The following is a 14,442-nucleotide window of genomic DNA, read 5'->3' as shown; positions in this document are numbered from 1 at the left end:
CCCTGGTGGTGCAGTGGATAAGAATCTGCCTTCCAATACAGGGGACATGGGTTCAAGCCCTGGTCTGTGAAGATCCCACAGGCCGCAGAGCAACTAAGCCCGTGCACCACAACTACTGAGCCTGCAAGCCACAACTACTGAGCCCACGTGCCACAACTACTGAAGCCCGCATGCCTAAAGCCCATGCTCCTCAACAAGAGAAGCCATCGCAATGAGAAGCCTGCACCGCAACTAAGAGTAGCCCCCACTCGCCACAACTAGAGAAAGCCTGCACACAGCAACAAAGACCCATTGCAGCCAAAAATAAATGAATAAATTTTTTTAAAAAAGGAATCATTCTGTAATGTAAGGTCAGAGAAATGTTTTCCTATATTTTCTTTTAAAAGTTTAAAATCTTGTTTTCCCTCCTACTCAGGTCTTCAAGCTGTTTGGACATTTACTTTTTGCATCTTGTAAAGCAGGAATTAGGATTTACTTTTTTATAAGGAAAAACCAAGTGCCCCCAAACAACTTATTGTCTGCCTAGGCCATCTGTTAGCCAGTGTCTGGTTTTTTACTCAAGAAAAAAAAATTGTGAAATAGAATACAGAAAAATATATAAAAATCAAATGTGTAACACTGTGGTACAAGATGTTGATACTGAGGGAAGTTTTATGTGTGAGGGAGGATGGGGGGTATTAGGTACACTTTGCACTTTCTGTTCAATTTTGCTGTGAACCTAAAACTGCTCTAGAAAGAAAAGTTTATTAATTAAAAATCAAGCGTGGAGCTTAACAATATTTTTATAAAGCAAATACATGTAAACAACCATTAATGTCAAAAACCTCCAAGTACCCCTTCCCAGTCACAACCCCATGCCTCTACCCTAAAAGTTACCATTAGCTTTCTATCAGTTTTATTTCTTACTATGTACTCCTACATATTGTAGTTTGGACAATGAAAGGTATATCTGTTTTCATCCTTTTGCTTTCAACCTTTCTCCATCTTTATACTGTAGTAGTCTTTTAAACAGCACATGGATTATTATTCTTCCTTTAAAATCCAGTCTTTCTCTTTAACTGAAATATTTAGTGTATTTATATTTAATGTCATTACTGATTTAGGTTAATAACTCAAAATCTTTGCCTACTAATTCTATCATATGTGTCATTTCTGAGTATTTATTAATTTTTCTCTTCTTATGAGTTATATTTTCCTGTTTGTAAGCTTAGTAATATTTTCTTGGATGTCAGACATTGTGAATTTTATCTTATGGGGTGCTGTGTATTTTTTATTTCTATAAACATTCTCAAATTTTGTTCTGGGATGTGCTGAGGTTACCAGGAAACAGTTTGATCTTTTTCGATCTTGCTTTTAAGGTTTGTCATGTGGGAAAAGAGCAGCAATTCGTCTAGGGATAGTTTTTCCTCACTAATGAGGTAAGACCTTTCTTAGGCATTCAAACTGCTGCTATTAGGAACAGGAACTATGCCTGGCTTTATGTATACTCCAAGTATTATTCCCTTACATCCTTTTGGGTGGTTCTTCCCCTGGCCTTGACTAGTTTCCTCACCTGCATATGCTGCTCAGCACTCAAAATGAATACTCAAGGGGACCCTCTGCAGATCTCTGCAGTTCCTTCTCTGCGCAGCTTTCCCCTCTGGTACTCTGCTCAGTGAATTCTAGCTGCCCTTGGCCTCCCTGGACTCCTAGCTCCAGTTCTTCAACTCAGGAAGAGAACAGGGCTGGCTCTGCATGGTTCCCCCTCCTTGTGTAGCAACCTGGAAACTTTGACTAGGAAGCAAGCTGAGGCAGTCATAAGCTTAATTTGTTTCCCATCTCTCAGGGATCACTGTCCTTCACTGACTCATGTCCGATGTCTCAAGATCCATTGTTTCATACAGTTTGCCCAGGTTCTTAGTTGTTTCATGAAGGAGGGTAATCTGGTCCCTGTTATTCCATCTTGGCCAGAAGTGGAAGTCACCTTTAACTTTTTAATATGTCTATGTTAACTGTGGCCTCCTCTCAAACAAAAAATGAACTTAAAATGTTTTAATTTCCCTGTACTTTTCTCCACCCCTTTATTTCTTCTTATTGTATAATATTTTATTAATTTTTTGTTTTTAATTCTATCATCATCATTTTATAAAAACCATCAAAATGTATTTAGATGCATAGAATAAGCCTGGAAGGATATTAGTAACAGTAGTTGCCTCTTGAAAGAAAATGAACAAGCAGGAGTTAGGAGAGATTTATTTTTCACTGTATGCACCCTGAAACTTTTGAAGTTTCTACCATATGCCCTTATTACTTATACAAAAGAATAAATTTTAAAGGTATTTAATTTTTAAATATGCTTAACATTTTTTTTGCTCACTGATTTTTCTTACTTCTACTCCTTTTGTTCAATATTCTCCTTGCTAAATAAATCCTGTCTTTGTATATCTAAAACCAGCAATTTTTTAGAAGTTGTTTTCATCTTTTTTTTTTTTTTTTTTGCGGTACACGGGCCTCTCACTGTTGTGGCCTTTCCCCTTGCGGAGCACAGGCTCCAGATGCACAGGCTCAGCAGCCATGGCTCACGGGCCCAGCCGCTCCGCGGCATGTGAGATCCTCCCGGATCAGGGCACGAACCCGTGTCCCTTGCATCGGCAGGCGGACTCTTAACCACTGCGCCACCAGGGAAGCCCTGTTTTCATCTTTTGAACTTAATAAACATGTCGTTCTTTTTTCTTTTTTTTTGGCTGCACAGTGCAGCATGCGGAACTTCCCTGACCAGTGATCGAAACTGTGCCCCCTGCATTGGAAGCACGGAGTCCTTCTTTTTTTAATTAATTAATTTAATTATTTTATTTTTGGCTGCCTTGAGTCTTTGTTGCTGCGTGCAGGCTTTTTCTAGTTGTGGCGAGCGGGGGCTACTCTTCGTTGTGGTGCACCAGCTTCTCATTGCGGTGGCTTCTCTTGTGTGGAGCATGGGCTCTAGGCATGTGGGCTTCAGTAGTTGGAAGCAAGGAGTCTTAACCACTGGACCACCAGGGAAGTTCTGTCTGCATTCTTTTTTTTTTTTTGCAGTTCACGGGCCTCTCACTGCTGTGGCCTCTCCCGCTGCGGAGCACAGGCTCCGGACACACAGGCTCAGCGGCCATGGCTCACGGGCCCAACCGCTCCGCGGCATGTGGGATCTTCCCGGACCGGGGCATGAACCCATGTCCCCTGCATCTGCAGGCGGGCTCTCAACCACTGCGCCACCAGGGAAGCCCCTGTCTGCATTCTTGAATTAAAATTTAGCTGGATATGGAATTCCTTGATATTATTACTCCAGTGTCTTCTGTTCCTATTGTTGCTAATGTCAGTTTTCCTTTTATAGACAATATTTTTCTTTCTCTTAGCTTTTAAAATTTCTTTACCCATCATCTTCTACAATGTGGATTTTAAAAAAATATATTGGCTGTTTGGCATTTGTTGAGGCATTTCAATGTGGACTTCCATCATTTTCACCCATTCTTTCTTTGACAAATTCCTTGCCTTTATTCTCCAGTCTTTTTCTTTTTTTTCCAAAATGCTATTAAGACATGGAGGGTAGACCAAGGAGCCCAACATAATTCTCTTAATTTCATTTACATTTACCATCTCCTCTCTGTGCTACATCCCATGATCATGCATTTTTGATGTGTTTAGTAGCTGTATCAGTCTGGACCTCTAACCTGCATAGGACTTTATATCAGGGGTTCAGAATTCTTGCCCCTATGCAGGTAACACTACAGCAGATGCCAATCATTGCAATTCCCAGTTTTGGGTTTGCTCTCTGTTTAGGGAGCATCAGGCAAGCAGCATATTTATGGTTCCAAACTCAGGTAGTTACACAGAAGTGTTGCGCCTTGGTTTACTAGCACAGAGAACAGTTTTAGATACCCAGCTTCACGTAGCTTCATATAAGAAATCAAATTCTAGTCTGGGGTCATGTTCAGATCCCAATCTCATGCTGGTTTTGAAGACCCAGCCCTAAATACTTGACTCCAGTCTGTGTTTTGTAAGTGCTTTATGGCTTCAGCCTTTACTCAGTATTAGTTTGCTCACCAATCTGGAAATTTTCACCTTATCCTTGAGTGCAGCTTTGCATTAAAAGAAATTTTTATTTCCTCAATCATTCCTAGGTGCAATGAATATTCTCATTCTATTATTTTGAGAAGAAATTTGTATTGTATTTAATAAATTACTTGAAAACCAAATTTAGTTCTTTTTTTTTTCAACTTAGCTTCCTTTAAGATTCTTCTAATAAGCAGAAATGTCAAGCTTCCTCTGCCTTAAATTCAAAAAACTTATTTACCACTGCAGTCATAAAGTGCTTGACAGATACCACCCAAGGTTAAATATACCTAAATATACAATATCAAATTCTTTATTTCGCCTTAATCATTTAATACAAATAATCCAGATGTCTTTATCACTTTGAATTAAATTCTAGTAAAAAACAAAATATGACTTAATAGGTCATTACACATCGTATCTATTATACACCATTACCCTCACTTTTTATCATTATCATTGCCCCTCTGAGCAGCATTCCATGATCACACCTCTTTGACAAGTGCTTAGCAGCTGCCTTACACATTCATACCCAATAAACCTCGAAAAATTTAATCTATATCTCTAGAATCAGCAATTAAATTTCTGACTAGCCTTTTCCAGTTAAAGATACCTACTAATGTGAAACTTTTGCTTTTTAAAGAAAATGCCTTAACTTTTGGTAGGTAGCTTAACAAATACACAGGCAACAAAGGCAATTTTAAAATGCCCCAAAGGACAGATCATATGTTCATCACTTGGAACAATGGAAAATACACTGGTCTAGTATCTGATCACACTGCCAGTCATAACCTGTGGCCTCAGTACAAATCTTCCTACACATCAGTTTATTCTTGTGTTGAAAAACATAAAAAATAAGAGTTTGAACTAAAACATTTCTAGAGTAGTTTCTAACTAAAATGTCATGAATCTATAATTCTCATCAATTTTGTTATTTTAAATTAGGGTATTCATTTACAGCACAATGCACAGCCCATCCCATCATTTAATATTCTGAAGAAGAAAGCTCTTCAAGTTCTTCACAAGGCATATAACCAATGCATACCTGTCTAGGTTAGTGCTGCCAGGAGAGTAGTCCTTGGATGCAGCTCTGCTACCATAAAAAGATGATGACTGCAAAGGTAAAAGCCCTAAAAAATGAACAGACACAGGAAACGTTTAATTCCTAAATCAACCATTCAAGTTCATTTAATAATAAAATTATGCATTGGGCCTGTTTATATTTAAATTCTTTTATTCCCCTTCTTTTCATCAAAATAATACATATATACACATGTTAAAAGATCAAACACTGTGGAAAACATTATAACAGGTCATAAAAGAATACTCTCCAGCCCTAAAGCTCCACAAATTTTGCTTCCAATTTCTAACCATGTTTTGAAACTTAGTTTTTCTGATTTCCTCCATAACATTAAATAATGTTTCTATAATTTCTTGATTTATTCATTTTTAAACAATATCAGCTGACTCCCTTTTTGAAAAATTAGAAATAATTTCTTACTTACATCACCCCTACTCTTGTTCTCCTCTCTCCAACCAATTACCAGTCGTGTTATTTATTTATTTTTTGGCCGTGCCACGTGGCTTGCAGGATCTTAGTTCCATGACCAGGGATTGAACCTGGGCCCACAGCAGTAAAAGCACCGAGTCCTAACCACTGGACTGCCAGGGAACTCCCCATCAATTCTGTTATTTTAGTTCTACTGATTAACTTTGCAACTTTAACACACTTAAACTTTCTACATTTTATTCCATGAACCTTTTTATCACTTGACCGTTTACTTCCTTCTCTCTCTCCTCTTCTACATCAACTTTTGTAAGACGTACCTTAACTTCAACAGTATTAAGGATCATTACATCTTTAAGTATTCTGTTTTCTAACTATAGGTTGATTGCAAAAACTTAAAACCAATAAGTGGAGTTTACATAATGTATTATTATTTCAGAGATAAGAATTATATTAGAGATACTTCTTTCTGTAGGAGTCCAATGTTACAACTCTGAACCACTAAAAGGAGACCGTTCCTAGAGTCCTGATCAAATGAATTCTCGTAAACTCCTAAATTATCAAAATCATGCCGTATTTTAGCTTGCTTCAATTTAATTTCAAGTTGAACACAGTATTCAAATCAATACCAGATACTTGAGTTTTTAAGGAGTTTAGAGGATCAGAGAGATATGTTAAGTATAGGAAACACTAATAAAAATTCAGGGACAGTCTAACTTTTAGCTTTTGTAAAAACAAGGAACAAATGAACTTAAACAACTGCTTCAGGCAATAATTTCAAGATCTTCTGGAACTTCTAATAAGTAGCAACACTGATGAACTTTAATTTCAACCGCTTTAACTCCTTGGATTCATTCCATGGTTCAGGTACTTTGACAATGAAATAATTTAATTCTAGGTAGTTAAACAGGGGAAAAGGCAAAGCTTAAATTACTTGCAAGCAAAATAAAAATTCCCTTATAGTTCTAATATTTTAAAAAAATATTTTAGCCAAGTACTAGATACAAATTGGTACCTGATAACTAGTACTGAATTACACAGTATTCCTGAATAATGTAGAGAAATATGCCCCAGTTTAGGTTTCTATTTCTAGTCTAATACAATCCATCATACAATAAATGAGTATCTTATAAAAAGACCAAATACTTACCTGATGTCCTATTCTCTTCTGACTGTTTCAAACTCAGCTGCTTCTCTCTACTGCTGGTTAAATACTTTCTTGAGGGATCTGTCATAGCCTTGTTGTTCCTACAGTTAATAATTTAATTCAAATATATATATGTATGAGAATGCAATTCTTAATTTTAAATAGTTGTCATTAAAAATCTACATTTCAATTGCCAAATTCATTGATTTGCTGGAAGTTAGGTTACAAGGTGTCAAAGCCTTAAGCAAATGAGGATCATAAAAATAAGCTTTCATTACCTAATCAGAAGCCAATTTAATCCATAACCCTGGTAATTAGGCAAAAATGAAGGAGTATTTTCTTTATACAAAAGTCAAGGGCTTCCCTGGTGGCGCAGTGGTTGAGGGTCCGCCTGCCGATGCAGGGGACGCGGGTTCGTGCCCTGGTCCGGGAGGATCCCACGTGCCGCGGAGCGGCTGGGCCTGTGGGCCGTGGCCGCTGAGCCTGAGCGTCCGGCGCGTGTGCTCCGCGACGGGAGAGGCCACGGCAGTGAGAGGCCCGCATATCGGGAAAAAAAAAAAAAAAAAAAAGTCAAACCAGAGACAGCAATATTATATAGGTTTTCTTAGCCGAAAGCAAGGCCAGATGAAATGATTCAGCTACTAAGACCAAAAGAATCAAGAACTAAGCTAAAAAAATTAAAATTAAAAAAAATTTTAAATAAATAAAATTTTTTAAAAAGTAAACTATTCAAGCTTGATACTGAATAGGTTTAAAAAGTAAAACAGGGCTTCCCTGGTGGCGCAGTGGTTGAGAATCTGCCTGCCAATGCAGGGGACACGGGTTCGAGCCCTGGTCTGGGAAGATCCCACATGCCGCCGAGCAACTGGGCCCGTGAGCCACAACTACTGAGACTGCGCGTCTGGAGCTTGTGCTCCACAACAAGAAAGGCCGCGACAGTGAGAGGCCCGCGCACTACGATGAGGAGTGGACCCCCGCTTGACGCAACTAGAGAAAGCCCACGCACAGAAACGAAGACCCAACAGAGTCTAAATAAATAATTAAAAAAAAAAAAAAAAAAAAAAAAGTAAAACAGGACTTCCCTGGTGGCACAGTGGTTAGGAATCTGCCTGCCAACACAGGGCACATGGGTTCGATTCCTGGTCCAGGAAGATCCCACATGCCACAGAGCAACTAAGCCCGTGTGCCACAACTACTGAAGCCCACGTGCCTAGAGCCCGTGCACGCAAGGAAGAGTAGCCCCCGCTCAACGCAACTATAGAAAGCCTGCATGCAGCAACGAAGACCCAACGCAGCCAAAACTAAATAAATACATTTATATATATATATATATATATATATAAGAAAAGTAAAACAAAATCCAAAATGTTCTTATAGTTTATGTAATTTGAAATACTATTTACTAAATGTCAACATTTCAATTCACAGTGATTAAACAATTTTAAGTTCATGAACACAAAATTAAAATTTCTTAAGCCCCCTTTCCCCCCTCTATTATTCCCAAATACCTGGACCTATATTAAGTAGAGTGGGTCCATTCAGAAACATGCTCATGCTTTGATTAAAAGTGCTAATTTTAGGAGAACCATCATGAATAAAGCCTGTAAGCAGACAATGTAGACGCTCCACCCAGATTCCCTCTGGCCCCATTTTTGTGTCCTCTCGTCCACACCAATTTAGGTATTTTTTGTTTGTTTTCAATTTTTTTTTATATTGGAGTATAGTTGATTAACAATGGTGCGTTACTTTCAGGTGTACTGCAAAGTGATTCAGTTATACATATATGCATATCTATTCTTTTTCAAGTTCTTCAATTTAGGGTTGTTTTTTTTTAAAATTTTTTGATAGCCTATACCTAGGGTTCTTCTTCACAGGATTGCCCTCAAGCTACTACAGAGACTTTGCCTGCACTCTCAGAGAGTCACAAGTAAGGTTAGGTGCTAAAGTATAGAAGCTCAGCTCCCCTGCCTTGGATTAGAACAGTTTTAAGGTGAAATTTATATAACAGATTTTTCTCTCTGGGATTAGGATGAATCCTAACCTCTGCATTTTTCTGCTCAGAGATCAGATTTCTGTCTGAGATCACACACATTCTTTGTTTCTTGCACTTCAATATCTTGCTTCCCCCACTCCCTTCCTGGGTATCCCCTGGGAATAATTCCTAAATAAATCACTTGCACACTACCCTCTATTTCAGGGTTTGTTTCTGGGGAACTTGATCTACAACAGTTAGTGCTAGAAGTGGGTCTAGGAAGCATACTGTCTAACGACAGGATTCTGGAATTGGATCGATTGTTTGGCAATGGTAACAGAAATTCCATTCCTGGTGGTAAAATTTTTGGTATCCTATAGTGTTACACCACCAAGATTTTTCATATGTAGTGAACAACCTGGATAAAGTAGAAGAGAATATGGCTCATGCAATCTCTCCAGCATTTGAAAAATGTGGTAGAATGCACAATGGATCGTTAGGGTTATAGAAATGTTCTAAAACTGGATTATGCTGATAGTTGCACAACTCAATAAATTTACCAAAAATACAGAATTATACATTTAAGACAGGTGAATTTTATGGTGTGTAAACTGTACCTCAATAAAGCTGTTTAAAAAATGTCCCAAATTATTCCCTTCCTTGTACCCAAGTCCCCTATTAAGAAATGCAATCTATTTCCCCAACCCTTAATGAGGCTGGCCTTGTGATTTCCTTTTCCCAAACGAATGTGACAGACATAACAGCACATAAGTCCTGATGCTAAGGCTAAAGGCACCCTGCAAATTTCCACTCATTCTCTTGGAACCCTACCACTGCTTTGTGAATAATTCCAGGGTAACCTGCCAGGTGACAAAAGAAAACATGGCCAATCTCCCTCATCACCCCAAGCACTAGACAGCCAATGGCCAGTCATACAAGTAATGCCACCTTGGACCAGCCAACCCTTAGCCAACCTACCAACTGACCATGGATGCATGAGAAAATGAGAGAATCCAGCCACAACTGGCCAAGCCAGACCCAGATAAACAGAACCACTCAAGTGACCACTGACCCGTAAGCGATAATAGTTACTATTTTAAGTATCTTGTTATACAACACTAGATACCTGATACAGTGATATGGGGTAAATAATAATCATAAAGACTGTGAGTCATCAAGGGACTATGCAACCAGAGCAAGCCATCATGAGCTGGGTGCTACCATACCCACAAAGCTGTAAGATCAGGAAGTTACAGCAGTAATCCATCATAAAATGTGAGTGGTATATCCAAGCAAATAGGAATAGATAATGAGAACAGCCCTATGAGCATTCTGGTGACCAGCTGGAAGAAGAGGAAAAAACCTGTGCCTGGTTCATGGATGGATCATCTTCGTACATTGGTACAAGCTGAAAATGAACTGTTGCTGCACTGTAGCCCCACTAAGGGACTGCCCCAGAACACAGGAGGTAAGACAAAATCCTACACTGCGCAGTTTGAGAAATGCACCTCATTAACCACTTTGTGTGGAGAGAAAAGTGGGTCAATGGACCCCTGGATGGTGGCAAATGGTTTGGATGGATAGTCAGGGGCCTGGAAGGAATAAGACTGGAAGATCAGGGAGAAATGATTTATGGAAGAGGTTTATGGATAGTCATATAGAAGTATGTACAGGGCTTCCCTCGTGGCGCAGTGGTTGAGAGTCTGCCTGCCGATGCAGGGGACACGGGTTCGTGCCCTGGTCCGGGAAGACCCCACATGCCACGGAGCGGCTGGGCCCGTGAGCCATGGCCACTGGGCCTCTGCGTCCGGAGCCTCTGCTCCGTGGCGGGAGAGGCCACAGCAGTGAGGGGCCCGAGTACTGCAAAAAAAAAAAAAAAGAAGTATGTACAAAGGGTGAAGATCTGTTTCACATGTTAATGCTCACCAGAGAACTCCACTAAAGACACATTAAGTCTCTTAATGTCTCCACTTAAGAAACAATCATGCAGGGTAACTTGTCCAGGAGATGCCATTCAATTTCTGTACTCAGCCATCCAAGTATTTCTACAAAAGGGCCCATGAATAACAGCCATGGTGGCAGAGATAAAAGCTCTGAATGCACCCTACAATAGGGGCTCCCCTTCAATAAGGCTGGTTTAGCTACTGATGCTGCTGAATGTCCAACTGGTCAGCAGCAGAGGCTGATCCCCAGCCCGTGATTGAGTACTATCCTTTAAGGAAATCAACCAGTCATTTGGTGATAAGTTGATTACATTAGACACCTTCCATCCCAGAAAGAGTAGCAATTAATTCTGGTTGGAATTGGCATATATTTTAGGTTTGCTTTTGCCTTTCCTGCCCACAGTGCCTTGGCTGCACTGCTATCTGAGGACTCATAAGAGTATATGATTTATTAACATGAAATCTCACATAACACCATCCTGGAACGAGAAACCCACTTTATACAAAAGAAAAGGAGGTACAATAAGGGCATATGACCAAAGGCTCCATTGGTCCTACCACATACCATATTACCTCAAATCTGATGGCCAACAGCCTTTAAAGGTGCAGCTTACAGATGATCTCATTAGGAACTGGGTGCCCTTCAAGACACAATATATAGCACAAACCAACAAGCCATTACATTTATAGAGAATACATGGGTCTGCAAACCAAGAAGTAGAAGTAGGAATGCCCCCACTAAATATCACTCTTGAGCTTCTTGTCCCCTCAATTTAGATTCTGTGGGTCTAGAGGTCCTGGTTTCCAGAGTGGGGACTTTTTCAACAGGGGGACAGGAAGAGTCCCATTTAATCTAAAGCTATGGCTGCTACCTACTCATTTGGGGCTTCTCATGCTGGCAGATCAACAGGCAAAGAAAGGAGTTACCATACTGTAACTGACTTTGATTATTATAAGGGGCAGGGTTGCTGCTATATAATGAGGGCAGGAAGAATATGTTTGGAATAAAGGAAATTCACCAGGGAATCCTTAGTGCTCTCATGCTCAGTTTTAACTCTGAATGGGCAATTATAGCAATCATAACCTGAGAAGTACACAGTGACCAGGGGCTCAGCCCCCTCAGAGAAGAAGATCTCAGTCATACCACCAGGCAAACCATTAAGACCAGAAGAAGTGTTAGTGGAAAATGCAGTGAATCTAGAATGGATGGTAGAAGTAGATAATAATATCAGTTATAGCCTCAAGGCTATTTGTAGCAATAAGGACAAAAAGAACTGCAGCTCATCCCACTAACCCTCCTTTCTTTAATATTCTCACCCAGAAATTGAAAAGCATCAATGTGAAGAATCTATAATAAGATGGAATGAACTTAATAGTGATGCTCTATCAGAGCCCCCTCAGATCGCTGTTTATACTTCTCACGCATCTAGACTATTATGTCTTCAACTGCCAGCACGTGCAGTTCTTCAGAAGACTGCCTTTGGGCTATTTCAAATATTTTACGCATCTAGGCAGAGCCAAAAGCCCCAAGGCAGCTGTTAACCAAAAACAGTGCAGTATGGAAATATGAAAGCCCATCTTCCTTATTTCTAGTTGAAAGAAGCCCAGACCTCCTGCTGGATCAAGATGAGGCCCACTCTCTGTGGGACTTTTTTTTTTTTTTTCTGTGGGACTTTTATCTAAGGTGACATCCTTAGTTGGCTTCTTCCCCTTCCCAGTCCTGCTTTCCTTACTCTGTTACTGGTCTCGCCTATGAGTACTTCCTTAATAAGGCGCTTGCAGAAGTATGTTCATCTAGAGCCTGCTTCTAGGAAGTCCAAACTTTAAAAAATTTAATTGTGATGGTATAAAAAGTATTATTAGCCCAGAACAAGGATTAGAAATTTAGGGTTCATCAGACAACTCAAAGTGGAACAACTGAGACTTCCCCAAAGTGTGGTGAATAAGGTGGACTGGCATGCAAAGTCCATTACTACCACCTTTCAGTGTACCTCCCTGTTCTACAGAAGCCAGAAAGCTAAAAAACTACATTTCCAAGTTAGTGTTTAAGATTTAAGGTAAATTACATATACTTGTGCAAGATATGGGAAATGGAAATAGGGAGAGGTCATGTGTTCTGCTACTTCTGGTGGTTAACAACAACGTGAGGGTATCTAGTTTTCCTGTAGAGGATTTCCGCATTTGGCAGTGGCAGCACAGTTCTAGAGATAGATAACAGTTTTCATGCCAGCTTCCAATTCAGCTGTTCACTTCATGACAGCCAGGAGCATCTTTGGTGACCTGATCTGGGGCATGGCTCTCAAAATCATTCCTGAAAGCTTAACCTAGAGTCTACATTTTCAGCTTTCCTAATGATTCTGTAAGCCATTTAATGCTCTCTGTATGGAAATACCTTTGTGTGTAAACTAGCTAGAGTGAATTTTGTTCCCTACAACTGGACTCCAAATACACAAATTTTGTTACTAGAAGTGGGATGCTACCATAACAAACCTATAATATGCAGAACTAGCTCAGTAGGAAGGTAGAAGGTAAGAACACAGATATTACAGACTGGAAAGCTGGTGACTATTGTTATAGTTCAGCAAAATATTTACAGAACTGTTGTCTGTAATGTCTTGGGAGGCAGACCTCAAAGGAAAAGGTTGAGACAATTAAGAACACTGGTCTTTCTTACTGCTTTCAGTGAGGTTCTATTCAGGACAGATAAATCTGGGCAAGAACTAGCCAGCTTGCAATCAAGGATGAAAAGGAATACATTTCTCTGTGCCAATGGCCTAGAATTAAAATTGTGTGGTAACTTGAGACCATATGGGACTAAAAAAATCCAACTGCTTCTAATTCTCAAATTGAGGCAATGATAAGAGGTAACTGGAGGTAGTTTTGTGAAAAACTGATGTTAATATTAGGGAAAACTGTGTGAGGGGTATACAGGTACATTTTATACTATCTTTGCAACTTTCCTGTAAATCTAGAATTATTCCAAAATTTAAAACTTTATTAAAAGAACCAAAATAACAACAAAAATATTGGCCCTAATTCTTTCTCAAGCCTATAAAAGCCTGCTTGTTCTACCTTTAAAGAAACTTCTAGACTTCTAAAGCTTACAGATTTCTAACTTCCAGAACTACACCAGCATGACTTAGGCTACAAAAGCTGAATGGCTCCAAAGAACATAGTCTTCAAAACCCCCTTCAGCTATGGCCTTGAAAGATAACAGACAAAAGAAATCAATCAAAGGGCAAAGCCAGGAGTCCTATGGAGTAAAATGAGCAAGTGTTTCTCCCAGAGGATAGCACAGAGACTGCTCCATGGGCTAATGAAGAACTTATTCCACTGCTTTCACTGTCTTCACAATTTCTGCCTAACAAGATTTTATCTCTGCTATAGACCAATGACTCCTCAGTTTCCTATTCTTATCTTTTCTAAACGGTAACTTTTATTGTGGTTATCCTGTGCCTACTCCAGCAATGTATAATGAATGATATGCGTATGGAGATGAAGTGAGGAATGCAGATTAACCTGCCTCTTAGTTTTTACGTGTCAGACCATGAGGCGCATGGTCCAAGGCACACCTGGACCTTATGGAGAGAACTGCACATAACCCAGAGATCCTGGACTCTGAGCTGGATACAATGACTAAATGAGACATGGAGGTTGTCTCCAGCAGGGTGAAGGTATCCTGGACTCTGAGCTGGATACAATGGAGGTTGTCTCCAGCAGGGTGAAGGTATGAGTACTCTATATACGGGAAGAATGATAAACAGAGGTAATTCTGTGGCTAGAAGAGTAAATATGGCAGACTGTTAGT

The 14,442-nt window shown here is 39.7% G+C and overlaps 1 protein-coding gene across 7 annotated transcripts in view; it reads right to left on the bottom strand.

Moving 5' to 3' along the window:
- Nucleotides 1–14,442, bottom strand: part of USP37 (ubiquitin specific peptidase 37) — a 92,062-nt gene that overhangs the window by 54,363 nt on the left and 23,257 nt on the right. For all 7 annotated transcript variants that reach the window (XM_032637248.1, XM_032637251.1, XM_032637247.1 and 4 more), the window contains 2 exons: nt 6,723–6,820; nt 5,111–5,195 (listed from right to left, as the gene is read on the bottom strand). In XM_032637248.1, coding sequence (XP_032493139.1) covers nt 5,111–5,195; nt 6,723–6,820 — 183 coding nt within the window. The remainder of the gene's footprint in view (nt 1–5,110; nt 5,196–6,722; nt 6,821–14,442) is intronic.

The sequence above is a fragment of the Phocoena sinus genome, chromosome 7 (genome assembly GCF_008692025.1).
Source record: "Phocoena sinus isolate mPhoSin1 chromosome 7, mPhoSin1.pri, whole genome shotgun sequence".
Classification (NCBI taxonomy): Eukaryota; Metazoa; Chordata; class Mammalia; order Artiodactyla; family Phocoenidae; genus Phocoena; species Phocoena sinus.
This window is presented reverse-complemented; position numbering and strand designations above follow the sequence as displayed.